The sequence below is a fragment of the Panthera uncia genome, chromosome D1 (genome assembly GCF_023721935.1).
Source record: "Panthera uncia isolate 11264 chromosome D1, Puncia_PCG_1.0, whole genome shotgun sequence".
NCBI lineage: Eukaryota > Metazoa > Chordata > Mammalia > Carnivora > Felidae > Panthera > Panthera uncia.
In genome coordinates, this window is record NC_064808.1 from 66,971,265 (window position 1) to 66,986,019 (window position 14,755).

At 35.7% G+C, this 14,755-nt stretch overlaps 1 protein-coding gene across 5 annotated transcripts in view; it reads left to right on the forward strand.

Annotated features, from left to right (window-relative positions):
- The window catches only part of TMEM135 (transmembrane protein 135), a 197,779-nt gene that overhangs the window by 85,789 nt on the left and 97,235 nt on the right, over window positions 1–14,755 (forward strand). For all 5 annotated transcript variants that reach the window (XR_007462622.1, XR_007462621.1, XM_049653176.1 and 2 more), the window contains exon 5: window positions 10,177–10,242. Coding sequence is in view for 3 of the 5 variants with exons in the window: in XM_049653176.1 (XP_049509133.1) it covers window positions 10,177–10,242 (66 nt within the window). In the remaining 2 variants the exon portion in view is untranslated. The remainder of the gene's footprint in view (window positions 1–10,176; window positions 10,243–14,755) is intronic.

A 14,755-nucleotide genomic window follows, 5' to 3' on the forward strand; every position in this document is an offset into this window, starting at 1 on the left:
CTTAGGTTCACTGATTTCTTTCCCTTTTCATTTCAGCTCTGTTGGAGAGCCCCCATTCATTGAAATTTTAATTTTACCTGTTGTACTTTTCAGTTTCAAAATTTCTGTTTTCAAAAATAGTTTCTACTTCTCTACTGAGAACTTCTCTTTCCATTCATGGTAAGTGTGTTTAACTGCACTTCATGGAACACAGTTAATGAGTGCTTTTATAGGCTTTGGTTATTTCAACATTCTGATTGTCTTTCCTTTGAGAAGTGGTCATGATTTTTTGTTCTTTGCAGGTTGAATAATTTTGCATTGATCCTGGATATTTTGAGTATCATGTTGTGAGACTCTGGGTCCTGTTAAAATTCTTTGAAGACTGTTGATGTGTTGTGGTTGCTGTCATTGTTGCTAATAGCCGTCAACCTGTTAGGTTCAGACTGCAGATTCTGTCTCATCTTCAGTGGTTAGTAGGTCCAAGTAGTCATGTGTTCAGTATCTTCCCCTGTGATGCTTTGGATATGTCCCATCTGTGTGCCACTCATGGGTCATGCTAGGGCCTGGGTGGTATTTTAATTGTAGTTTTGCTCTCAAAGCCTTTGCTTTGCTGCTTGGGTCTGTTCAGGGCTTTTGTGATTTGGGGTGAGCTCTGTACTTGTGCCAGTTCAGACAGATTTAGTTAGAGGATCCTCCTTTTCTAGCTATTCTCTTCTGGGATTGCCCATCTATTCTCTGCCTCACAGACATCCTTTTCCGGGTCCTGTGTCCAGAAGGATGGGGTTTTTCTTGGAGTTACAGCTGCCTGCATCACTATCACAGCTGCACACACTCAACAGGGCCTGCTTTGGGGCAAACTGGCTAGAAAAGAGAGTGAGAAATATAATGGGTGTTTTCCTTTCTTCTTTGCACTACAGGAGAGGTTGGTCCTCTTTCCATATGCCTTTGACCAGAGAAACATGATTTCTTTTCCAGTGTTAACTACGTCCATTACTGCCGCTTTATCTTATAACCAGGGCTTATCCTTGGACCAGAAAGAGAAAACAAACACAGAAAACCCCCTGAACATCCAGGGATTAATTCCCTGCACATTCGGAGGCTCACTTGGGCTCCTCTTCCCCATTTTCTGGCTAGGAAGATAGATTTGCTTGCAAAGATTTTGCTGCCTGTGCTGGACCTGCTGCAGTGGATGAGCCCAGAAGTTATGAACTGTGTTCAGTGAGCTGGGAAAGGGTTGGGCTATATGCAGCCTACTGGAGAAAGAGAGTGAGAGTGGTTTAGGGACATCACAAAGATCTTAGTTGCTATGCTAAATACACCAGTTTGGGTGTTTTGAAGAGATATTATTACATTTGTATCATGCACTGCTCCTTTGATGAGAAGCAGATAGCTAATGCTCAATTTTCCTAATTTTTTTTTTTTTACAATGGGAAGCGATTTTTACATTTTAAAGGAAACTCATCAATGATTATTTGACCTCACCTCCAGGTATCAGATGCCCATATCTAAAGTCAATTTGGGAAATGAGTAACAATGAAAGAAAATCCTCGTGAATGACTGGGTGAGGCATGTGAAAACAGATCATGCCTAAATTTATCCTAGTGTTGTTAAAAGCTCTTTCTTGGTTTTGCCTGTTCATTTTCAACTATTTTCTGCCAGACTGAAGTTTTTTTTTTTTTTTTTTTTTAATTTACATCCAAATTACTTAGCATATAGTGCAACAATGATTTCGGGAGTGGATTCCTTAGTGCCCCTTACCTATTTAACCCATCCCCTCTCCCACAACCTCTCCACAAACCCTCAGTTTGTTCTCCATATTTATGAGTCTCTTCTGTTTTGTCCCCCTCCCTGTTTTTATATTATTTTTGTTTCCCTTCCCTTATGTTCATCTGTTTTGTCTCTTAAAGTCCTCATATGAGTGAAGTCATATGAATTTTTTCTCTGACTGACTAATTTCACTTAGCATAATACCCTCCATTTCCACCCACGTAGTTGCAAATGGCAAGATTTCATTCTTTTTGATTGGCGAGTAATATTCGATTGTATATATATATACAATCCATTTCTTTATCCATTCATCCATTGATTTTCTTTATCCATTCATCCATTGATAGACATTTGGGCTCTTTCCATACTTTGGCTGTTGTTGATAGTGCTGCTATAAACATGGGGGTGCATGTGTCCCTTTGAAACAGCACACGTGTATCCCGTGGATAAATGCCTAGAAGTGCAATTGCTGGGTCATAGGGTAGTTCTATTTTTAGTTTTTTGAGGAACCTCCATACTGTTTTCCAGAGTGGCTGCACCAGCTTGCATTCCCAACAGTGCAAAAGAGATCTTCTTTCTTCGTATCCTCGCCAACATGTGTTGATGCCTGAGTTGTTAATGTTAGCCATTCTGACAGGTGTAAGGTGGTATCTCATTGTGGTTTTGATTTGTATTTTCCTGATGGTGAGTGATGTTGAGCATTTTTTCATTTGTCTGTTGGCCATCTGGATGTCTTCTTTGGAGAAGTGTCTATTCATGTCTTGTGCCCATTTCTTCACTGGATTCTTTGTCTTTTGGGTGTTGAGTTTGATAAGTTCTTTATAGATTTTGGATACTAACCCTTTATCTGATATGTCATTTGCAAATATCTTCTCCCATTCTGTTGGTTGCCTTTTAGTTTTGCTGATTGTTTCCTTTGCTGTGCAGAAGCTTTTTATTTTGATGAGTTCCCAGTAGTTCATTTTTGCTTTTGTTTACCTTGCCTCCGGAGACATGTTGAGTAAGAAGAAGTTGCTGTGGCCAAGATCAAAGAGGTTTTTGCCTGCTTTCTCCTCGAGGATTTTGATGGCTTCCTGTCTTACATTGAGGTCTTTTATCCATTTTGAGTTTATTTTTGTGAATGGTGTAATGAAGTGGTCCAGCTTCATTCTTCTGCATGTCACTGTCCCGTTTTCCCAGCACCGCTTGCTGAAGAGACTGTCTTTATTCCATTGGATATTCTTTCCTGCTTTGTCAAAGATTAGTTGGCCATACATTGGTGGGTCCATTTCTGGGTTCCCTATTCTGTTCCATTGATCTGAGTGTCTGTTCTTGTGCCAGTACCATAGTGTCTTGATGATTACAGCTTTGTAGTATAACTTGAAGTCTGGGATTGTGATGCCTCCTGGTTTGGTTTTCTTTTTCAAGATTGCTTAGGCTATTCCATACAAAGCTATTGCTATAGCTTTGGCTATTCCATACAAAGCTATTGCTTTGGCTAATCCATACAAATTTTAGCATTATTTGTTCTAGCTCTGTGAAGAATGCTGGTGTTATTTTGATAAGGATCACATTGAAAACGTAGATTGCTTTGGGTAGTATTGACATTTTAACAGCATTTGTTCTTCCTATCCAGGAGCAAGGAATCTTTTTCAGTTTTTTTGTGTCTTCTTCAATTTCTTTCATAAGCTTTCTATAGCTTTCAGTGTATAGATTTTTCACCTTTTTGGTTAGACTTATTCCTAGGTATTTTATGGTTTTTGGTGCAACTGTAAATGGGATCGATTCATTGATTTCTCTTTCTGTCACTTCATTGTTGGTGTATAGGAATGCAACCAATTTTAGTGCATTGATTTTATATCCTGCAATTTTGCTGAATTCGTGAATCAATTCTAGCAGTTTTTTGGCGGAATCTTTTGGGTTTTCCGTATAGAGTATCATGTCATCTGTGAAGAGTGAAAGTTTGACCTCCTCCTGGCCGATTTGGATGCCTTTTATTTCTTTGTGTTGTCTGATTGTAGAGGCTAAGACTTCCAATACTATGTTGAATAACAGTGGTGAGAGTAGACATCCGTGTCTTGTTCCTGACCTTAGGTGGAAAGCTGTCAGTTTTTCCCCATTGAGGATGATATTAGTTTTGGGTTGTTTATGTATGGCTTTTATGATTTCGAGGTATGCTCCTTCTATCCCTACTTTCTTGAGGGTTTGTATCAAGAAAGGATGCTGTATTTTGTCAAATGCTTTCTCTGCATCTGTTGAGAGGATTGTATGGTTCTTGTTGTTTCTTTTAGTTTTCCTAATTTTTATTTTGTGTTTTTATCATTACAAGGAAGGAAAGTAGCTGGTGCTTGAAAACCTCAATGTTTAAATCTTTTTTCTTCTATGGCTAGGATAAACAGTTGGGGAATAAATTTTGCATATGATTTTTGAAGGCTTTTGCTAAATTAATCTTTTTGAAATAATGTAAGTTTTCTATTTTCTAGTTATCCTTTCAAGAATTTTAGCATAAATAAATGACCATCTCGTGTAATGTGCTAATTGTGATTGATTGTTTTATATGTTATAATACATTTTTAATCATCATCTGATGTTATTTTTTTGTTTTTTATTTTTTATTTTTTAAAATTTTTAATGTTTGCTTTTGAGAGAGAGACAGAGCACAAGCAGGGGAGGGACAGAGAGACAGGGAGATGGAGAAAATCTAAAGCAGGCTCCAGGCTCTGAGCTGTCAGCACACAGCCCGATGCAGGACTTCAACTCATGAACTGTGAGATCATGACCTGAGTTGAAGTCAGACACTCAAGCAACTGAGCCACCCAGGTGCCCCCAGATGTAGTTTTTAATTGCATTTTTAATTGCAATTGATGACTGATATTTAAGTTAGAGTGGAATTCTGAATTTTCTTTTTTTTTTCCTTTTTTTTTTTTTTTAACGTTTATTTATTTTTGAGACAGAGAGAGACAGAGCATGAACGGGGGAGGGGCAGAGAGAGAGGGAGACACAGAATCTGAAGCAGACTCCAGGCTCTGAGCCATCAGCCCAGAGCCCAACGCAGGGCTCAAACTCAGGGACCGGGAGATCGTGACCTGAGTTGAAGTCGGACGGTTAACCAACTGAGCCACGCAGGCGTCCCTGAATTTTCTCTGTCATGTTATTGGTAGTAAAATGATCATTTATTGAGCACTTAGAATTTTCCTTCAGTTATGTATCATTATTTTGCTAATGATGTAGTTGAGCTCAAAGAAGTGGAGTTGCTTGTCCAAGATCACACATCTTACAAATGGCAAAGCTAGAACAGAACTCAACAATCTTTTTCTAAAGAAAAACCTGCTTCTAAACCTAGCTTCCTTAATCTTTATGCTATATTGTTATATATTACACAAGGTGCTGGGAATATGTAAATAAAAAATTTAATTCATACCATCTAGGACCTCTCTGTTTAGGTGGTGAACCAGGACAATTAAGAGATAGTCGTAGAACAGTAAGTGCCAAGAGTCTTTGACATAGATTTTTGTGTTTTAGATTCATAGCTGATGTTAAAGCTCATTCATATTTGGTTTTTTATTAGTCCAATTCTTATTTTTACATTAAAAGGATCAAAATTAGTATTTTTAAAACTCTTTCATTGCAAAAGTACTGTCCTAAGCTAGACTTTGGATTCACTATTTTCTATTTAGCTAGCTCTTTACTGAGCTTCTTGCAGATGTTAAAACCTGCATTGACCACCACGAGAAGATGGGTTGGTAATAGCTGTTACCATTTTACAGAGGAGGTCAGAGCTTAGAGAGTTTAAGCTATCTGCCTAAGGTTGCCCAGATAGTAAATAATGGGAATAAGGTAACTAGAATTCTAGTTGCTTGGCTAATGGGAGACAAATGCCTGCTAACTACAATTGTTGTCTTTATATTAATAAACCATATATTAAATTAATGCACTCAATTCTTTCTGTAATAAGATGCTTTAAAGCTTTTATATTGCTTTTCAAGGTAAAGTATATTAAATATGTATTATTTTTAAAGTTTATTTTGAGAGAGAGAATGTACACATGTGAGCTGGGGAGGGGCAGAGAGAGAGGGAGAGAGAATCCCAAGTAGGTTCTGTGATGTCCATACAGAGCCTGAACTGTGAGATCATGACCTAAGCTGAATCAGGAGTTGGGAGCTTAATTGACTGAGCCACTCAGGCATCCCAGTATACATTTCTTCTTAATTTTGCTTATTTTCTGTTGCTTTATTGAATGAAAAATTATTAGACTTTAAGAGCATGAGTCTCTGTTGAATTTAGCTATCTTTCCTAGTAGGAGCTACTTACTGTAGTACTGCTTGTGTTATAACACTTTTCATTGTTCCAAAATTCTATTTTAAATGTTTTATCTTTTAGTGTAACAAAAGTTGTTACTTTTTTTTTTCCTTTTTATTATTACCAAACAGTATATGTGCATGTTGAATGTTAGAAAGTAAAGAAAAGGAAAACATCCAGAGACTACTACTGTTATCAACTCATTATAAATCCTGGATCTTTTTAGATTTGCACACATACACATACAAACACAAGGATCCAGCCCAGAGCTTTGCATTTATTATGTAGATTTCATGTCTCCGAAGTCTCTTTTTATCTAACACTCTTTTAAAAAGCAGTCTCTCTTGGTACCCTATTTTTAAATAAGGACCTGTAGATTTTTTTTCCTTTGCCACTGACAGAAAATGTTTAATGAGTGTTTTTGTAGTAATCGTTTTAATTATCAAAACTCAAGGAGAGGGGAATTTCAATGAAGAATTTGCTGGTGGTAAATTTATAAATGGTAAGAGTTAGCCCAGTATCTCATTGTTTTTTTGACACTTGTTAGCCATTGTTTGGGTACAAGTAAATTAAAAGCAGTCTCTTTAGTAGAGGTCAAAAGAATGTTGTACACTCCAGCGCTTCCCTATAGAATCAAAGGAGCCTGAGCTGAATTGACAGAGTGCGGTTAGAATGAGCCATCCTTGAAAATGTTGGTGGGAAGAGCTGATGAAATAAATCAATTTAGTTGGAAACAAAAGATTGGATTTGGTATTCTTCTACTGGAGATAATGTAGAAAAAGAAGTAGATCTTCAAACTACCTCTGGTTTTTGAGACACAAGAAAGCAAATAGTTTGATCTGGTTTAGAGAAGTTTTTGCATATTTTATCACAAGTGCTTGCTGCCTCCGCCTGTCACCTTTTGCTCCTCAAATATATACAGTAACTAACCTGACCTACATGAGTACCATTAATCACATCCCAGATTAAAGTTTAAAAAGAAACAGGAAGATGGAAGATGTAATTTAATGTATATATCATGAAGAATAGAAAAAATACAAGTACATCACTGGTGTGAAAATTTTTTCCTTCAGTAGCAATGTCTGTAAATAGATTTTTCAACACCTAGCTTTATATGCTTTAGTAAAATTCGTTTGTCAGCAAAGTTGTTCATTTAAAATCTGTTTTTTGTTTGGGTATGTGAATAACCCCTTTCCTTTTCTAATAATGGCCTATTTTAGTGAATTATGAATTTGGAATTATCTTCTTATTGTGATACATTCACAAAATTTAGCAGTGTTTTCTCTAAAAGATTTTTTATTTTCTAACTTAGCATGTAGATATCACCCCCCAACCTCTGGGTGTGTGTTTAGGACTTTAAAACTAAAGATTGCTCTTCTAATTTAAAAAATGTTAGAAAAAATTTACTTTTATTTATAAATCACATGCTGTATTTTACCAATAAATGTTGAATTAAAAGTTACTTTTAAATTCATATCTGGTCTAGGGTTGCTCACTTTGCCTTGATAATTCCTAAACTGTGAATCTTTTTAGCTTTCTAATTCTGTGACTGTGTAGATTTGTAACAACAAAGATGTATGATTTTCAGCCTTAGCTGGGCTTTTAGTGTTGCTTGGCAGTTCTGTCCCCTTCTGTTTTACTTTTACATTACATAGTCCCTTCCACCCCCCTCCCTCCTTCATTCAGTGTCTTTGTGATTCTCAGAAGATTATCCTGTCCTCTAGTTGCCTGGGGGAAGGGGGAGGGCTAAGGGCAGAGGGAGGGATAGGGAAAGCATGCTCCTCTATTTGTACCTTGTCCCTTTTAACACAGCGGATGGATAGCTGTGTGCTCTTGATCCTGTCTTCCACAGGAATCCCCTTCCATTTCCCTCCCTGTGTCTAAACTTCTTCCACCTTACTGACAACTTCTACTTAGCCATTAAAAACTTGTTTAAATCTCTTCTATCCTAAAAGTGTACTGTTTTCAGTTTTCTCTCAACTCTGTTCTTTCTACCAACAACTCATTCTCATTTCTTACCTTTATTGTCAAACTTTTTGAAAGAGTTTGCTTACACTGTTTGACTTTTATATCCTTTCATTCAGTCCTTGACTATATTCTTATGTGCACCACTCTATAGAAATTGTAAAGTATTTGACCTCTTTGCAAAATTGGACACTATTGATATACTTAAAATCAATCTTTAAAAGTTATGAAAAAAAGTTTTGATCAGGATTTATATGTAGTTTAAGCAAATAGTGTGCTGCGAAGCTAATGGAAAAAGAGTGGTATTCTTCTTCACCTCTTCTCATGCCTGATTTTCACAACCCAGAGGCAACCATATGCAAACTTTTATTTATTTCTTCCGTTGTTTACTTCATTAAATCTAAATGATCTTGTGTCTACTTATATTACCCTGATCTCACTGATTTTGCAACATTTTACCTAATAATAACCTTTGCAAATATATATATTTTAATGATCATGTGCACTTTCCTTTCTTTTGTCCTCCAGGTTTTCATCCCTCCTACCCTTTGTATTTCTTTAGATATTCATTCAGTTTTAAATTTAGAATTGTCTTTTTTATGTTTTTGGTTCATTTTTGGGGTTCCTAATTCTTGAAATGTGTGTTTTGTTGAACATCTTTTGAGTTATATTTTCTATTATTGAAGGTTGGAAATGCCTTTCTCTTATGCCAGGTTAAAAATTAGAAACACATGTTGAGCAGATGAATTTGCATCCTCTCGTTTTTTCAACCTTAGTCCCATGAAACCTTTTTCTCGGCCTCACTGGCTATCTTGTTTGTCTTTGCACATGCCAAGCATAATCTTACCTATTGGCCTTTGTATTTCTTGCCCCCTTGTACTGGAATACTTTCTCATGGACTGAATGAGAAATTCATGTCAAACCCCTACCCCTCAGTGTCATGGTATCAGGAGGTGGGGTAAATCAGATTAGATGAGGAGCACTCAGGGTAGAATCAGGGCACTTATGAGTAGAGAAAGAACTTGTTTCTGTTTGTTTCCAGCCATCCAGGAACCAGGAAGCAAGTCCTTGCTAGACACTGAATCCTCCCTTATTTTTCTTCTAAGAGTTTTATAATTTTAGCTCTTATATTTAGGTCTTCGATCCCTTTTGAGTTAATTTTTGTATGTGGCATAAGGCAAAGGTGCAAATTCATTCTTTTGCATGTGGATATTAAAAAGATTGTCCTTTCCCCCATTGAATGATTTTGGTAGGCCATGTATGCAGGGGTTTTATTTTTGAGCTCTCTGTTCTATTTCATTGACCTATCTGTTTGTCTACGACTGTACCACACTGTGTGATTACTGTAGCTTTGAAATAAGTTTTGAAATCAGGAAGTTTGAGTTCTCACTTTGTTCCTCTTTTTCAAGATTGTTTGGGGGTATTTGGAGACCCTTGGGTTCTGTATCAATTATAGGATTTTTTTTTTATATTTCTGTAAAACAGTCATTGGGATTTTGGTAGGATTCACACTGATTCTATAGATCATTTTTGGTGGTATCGACATCTTAACATTTGTCTTCCAGTTCATGAACACAGGATGTCTTTCCATTTACTTATGGTTCTTTCATCTCTTTTAGCAGTGTTTTGTAGTTTTCAGTGAACAAGTCTTTTGCTTCTTTGGAACTGTTAATTTCATTTTAGGATTATTCATTGTTAGTGTATAAAAAGCAATCACTCTTTTTTGGTATTATTTTATGTGTGGAATCACTGAATTATTTCATCTTCTGTCAGTATTTCAGTAGCAGTGAAGTGATTTCAACTGAACTTAAATGGAATGAAAAATAGAATAAATGATAATTTCTGAATTGAATTCAAGTGCTAGCTTATTACTTAATCTTTTTAATCAAACTAAGGTTTAAACTTATCTAAGTGTACTAATTTGAAACCATATAGATATGGGTGAATACTATCAGATCAAAATAACCTTTGAAACAATTTCACTTGAGTTCTTGATAACATTAAAACATTCTGAAAATGATGTTTCTGAAGTAGAATGTAGAGCATGTACCTCTTATTGTGCTGTATTGATGCTCCTCTAGAAGTTGCTGGAAATGTAATAGTAATGAATGTTTTCTTCAGTTTTGGGGTGGGAGTAAAGAATATAAATGATATATTTTTGCTTTTTTTTTTTTTTTAAATTCACAGGCCACAGAAACACTATTTAGAATGGGAGTAGCAAGAGGAACCATCACAACGTTAAGAAATGGAGAAGTAAGATGAGAATTTTGACATAAATATTATTTCTCATTCCTTAGTCTGCCATTTTTAAAATATAAAATGGGAATTCTGTGATAATTTATATAACAAATTGAGAAATAATTGGTGAGTGAATCTTACCTACAAATCTGTTCTAGTTCAGTCGTATTGGAACCAGACCTTAGGTTGAAAACAAAATGCTAAGTCTTTTAATCTTTGGTTGCCGATTGCTTTTACTGTTAAAAGAAAATGATATTTTATGTAATAGTAAGTTTTATACATATATATATTTTTAATGAAAATAATCCTGTGCTTTTTCCTTTCTTTTTATCCTATGTCCTACAGATCTGATACTTCTTTCTTAGGATAAAATAATTTGTAATGTTGACATTTATCACACAGAGAACGAGAGAGACAAGAGACAAAATGTGTGGTGGGGGGACAGAAACGAATTTAGTCTGTTTTATAGTTGAGGCTCAATGAAGGAACAGATTCTAAGTTTTGACTTTTCTAAATGTTTCTACCAATTCTTAAAAAAAAAAAAATGCTACCACTGGAAATAAATTTTCATTCCAGAATGATTATCAGCCTAATTACCACTCTGTCTGCCTTTTCTTAATTCACTTTCTCACTAAGACATGCTTAAGTTGATGTAGAATATGACATCACATTGCCATATTCCTTTTTCTATTCTACTAGCAAATACTTAAGGATAAAATATAGTGTTCCTCATTCTAGAATTAAGTTCTTTTATTTAATTTAATATTTATAATTCAGTAACCTAAGTATTTAATAGTAGAAGTGACTGAATATCTGAGGAGTTAACTGAAATTGTGTTATTGTATGATTATAAATTTTGTCAGTCAATATATCTTCTTGTTAGGCAAAAATGTACAATCATTTGGAAATGATATACTCTTTTTTTTTTTTTTAAATTTTTTTTTCAACGTTTTTTATTTATTTTTGAGACAGAGAGAGACAGAGCATGAACGGGGGAGGGGCAGAGAGAGAGGGAGACACAGAATCGGAAACAGGCTCCAGGCTCCTAGCCATCAGCCCAGAGCCTGACGCGGGGCTCGAACTCACGGACCGTGAGATCGTGACCTGGCTGAAGTCGGACGCTTAACCGACTGCGCCACCCAGGCGCCCCAATGATATACTCTTAAGTGTTGAATTGTATCTTGGCAAGGCACTTCGGTGTTAACTTGTAGTATATATTTTGTCAATGAAAAAGACTTAACTGATCCCTTTGTATTCTCAACTAACTATAGTATGTGGTACCATTTTGAGAAAAAAAAAATCCCACTAATAAAGTCAGACATATTTATCTGCCTAGAATATATCAAAATAAATTTCATATTTTAGTAAATACTATGTATTTTCTCTTGGGCGGTGGCAATTAATTTTTAAATTTTATCTTCTGTTGAAGGAAGTTTGGGGAAATGCATGCGAGACAGTTTTAAAAGTAATATTTTGAGCATATCGACACATATTGGATATGTACATATTTTACATAATGGAGAGGAAGTGGGTAAAGCAGCCCACTTTTGATCCATTTCTCCCCCAGTTACTAAGGAATTAGGGATTGCAGAGGTTGCTAACTTTGTTAATAGGTATTAATGTTGGACAAAGTTTTTAAGCACTGACTTTCAGTTTCTAAAATGAAGTTAAAACTGTTAAGATGCACATCGTTTTCTTTTACATTCTAGGATCTCTGAAAATGGTATGTGTCTTCTAATCTGATATCTCATAGTTACCATATAGTATTTTTCATGTTTTAATATGTCTTAAGTTTTGAGGTTTCTTATAAGTCTCTGATATGTTGGTGTTGATAACAAATGATAATATTTTGTAGTTTAAAAAAATACAGTGATGTAGTAAGTATTCAGTAAATGGTATTTAGAATAGGCTACAAATTAATTTTAATTATTTGACTTGGAAAATAGAGAATTAAGACAAAACCCAAAGATATTAAATATGTGTATATACAGTTAGCATAGATTTTTGGAGATGCTGGGCTAAGTGTTATGGAAATGGATAATATAGCATGATTCTGGCCTTTAGAAGTGCTTACTCTCTGGTTGAGAAAATAATTGCTTCAATACCTGGGGAAAAAAATCTGGTAGAGAGTAAAAAATACTTAGTTTATGTTGAGTCTAGAAGTAACTAGAGTCCAGATTCCATTTGGAATGTGCTAAATTTTAGTTAGTATCAAGGCAATAATCGATAATTTGTTTGGGAGTAGGAGAAAACCTAAAAGGCTAACAATTTAATGGGTTATTTAAAGAGAAGCTGAAATCACCATATTTATCATATTGGAAACGTTATGATATGCTAAGGGAGCAGAGGGGTCAGCAGCTTACTTATTCTAGGGCATTTACAAAATTGTTCTAGCCCATTGCTGTGAAAATTTCTGTTAAACAGTAGATTAAGAAGTAACCCCGTGACAATGCTATCAGGTAGCAAGAATAAAGACTGGTATATCCGAATTACAAAAAGATAAGTAAGCTGTTATCTGGTTGCATGATGACATTGAACTTTTCTTGTCTGCCTTTCCCTGTGTTCTAAGTCTAAGCCTACACATTTTGTCTAGTTATTGGGAATTTCTACTTGGATGTTTTAAGAACTGTTGAGACCAGAAAACATGGTTTCTTTCTCAGAAAATAAGAAGGTAGGGGCACCTGGGTGGCTCGGTCGGTTAAGTGTTCAACTTTGGCTCAGGTCATGATCTTGTGATCTGTGAGTTCAAGCCCCACATTGGGCTCTGTGCTGACAGCTCAGAGCCTGGAGCCTGCTTTAGATATTGATTCTCCCTCTCTATCTGCCCCTCCTCTGCTCATGCTCTGTCTGTCTGTCTCTCTCTCAAAAATAAATAAACATTAAAAAAAAATAAGGTAGTTTTTGAAGGAGTTTGAAACTGACTTTATAATATGTTATAATGCATCATTGGAGGATTTAAGCAAAGGAGTGACACATTATATTTTTAATTCTTCATCCCCACTCTGCAAAGGGGAAATTATTCTCATTTTATAGATAAAACGAGGCTCAGAGAGTTTAGACATTAGTCTGTGATCAAACAGCTAGGAAATGGGAGAGAGACAATTTGAACCCCTGTCTGACTCTAATTCCCATTCATTCCCATCATACAATATAATCTCCTTCAATGTAATTCACTTAGACTAGAGTTTTCTGTTTATTCAATTATCCTATATTTTGACAATTAAAAAAGAGCACAGTAGCTGAGACGTCTGAGATTATTGTAATCAGCCATGATTTTTTATGCATTCTGATTATCACTGTCCCCTTTTCATATGTGTAAAGAAATATGTCGCGTAAAATGAATGGAAAAAGTACCCTTCACAGTTCTATTTTGTCACTAAATGTCTAACCATGTTGATATGTTCTTTGTACAGTCCTATATGTGGGCTAGATTTTTGTATCTTTATTAAATTACATAGGCAAGGAAGCAGACAGTTTTTCTGGGTAGAATTTTTTTTTCTTTTCACAGTTTTATTTTAATTCGAGTAAGTTAACATATAGTGCAATTTTGGCTTCAGGAGTGGAAATCCAGAATTTATCACTTACCTGCAACACCCAGTGCTCATGATAACAAGTGCCCTCCTTAATATCCATCACCCATCTAGCCCATTCCCCATGCACATCCCTCCATCAACCCTTCGTTCTCTGTTGTTAAGAACAGAGTTCTTAAATAAGAAATTCTTAAATTAAGAAAATAACAGAGTTATTTTCTTATGGTTTGTTCCCCCCACCTCTTTTATATCTACTTCCCATATGTTAATCTGTTTTGTTTCCTAAATTCTACATGAGTGCAATCTTACAACATTTGTCTTTCTCTGGCTGACATTTTGTTTAGCATAATACACTTTAGCTCCATCTACATTGTTGCAAATGGCAAGATTTTATTCCTTTTGATGGCTGAGTAATATTCCGTGGTGCATATGTATGTCTCTACATATGTATGTATATACACCACATCTTTGTCATTCATCAGTGTATGGACACTTGGGTTCTTTTCATAGTTTGGCTATTGTTGATAATGCTGCTATAAACTTTGGGGTACAGGTACCCCTTTGAATCTGTATTTTTGTATCCTTTGGGTAAATAGCTAGTAGTGCAATTGCTGGGTCATAGGGTAGTTCTATTTTTAACTTTTTGAGGAACCTTCACACTGTTTTCCAGAGTGGCTGTACCAGTTTGCATTCCCACCAACAGTGCAAGAGTGTTCTTCCCTCTCCGCATCCTTGCCAACACCTGTTGTTTCTTGTGTTGTTAATTTTAGCCATTCTGATAGGTGTGAGGTGGTATCTTCTTGTGGTTTTGATTTGTATTTCCCTGATGATGAGTGATGTTGAGCATCTCATCATGTGTCTGTTGGCCATCTGGATGTCTTCTTTGGAAAAATGTCTATTCATGTCTTCTGCCCATTTCTTCACCGGATTATTTGTTTTTTGGGTGTTGAGTTTAGTAAATTCTTTATAGATTTTGGATTCTAACCCTTATCAGATCT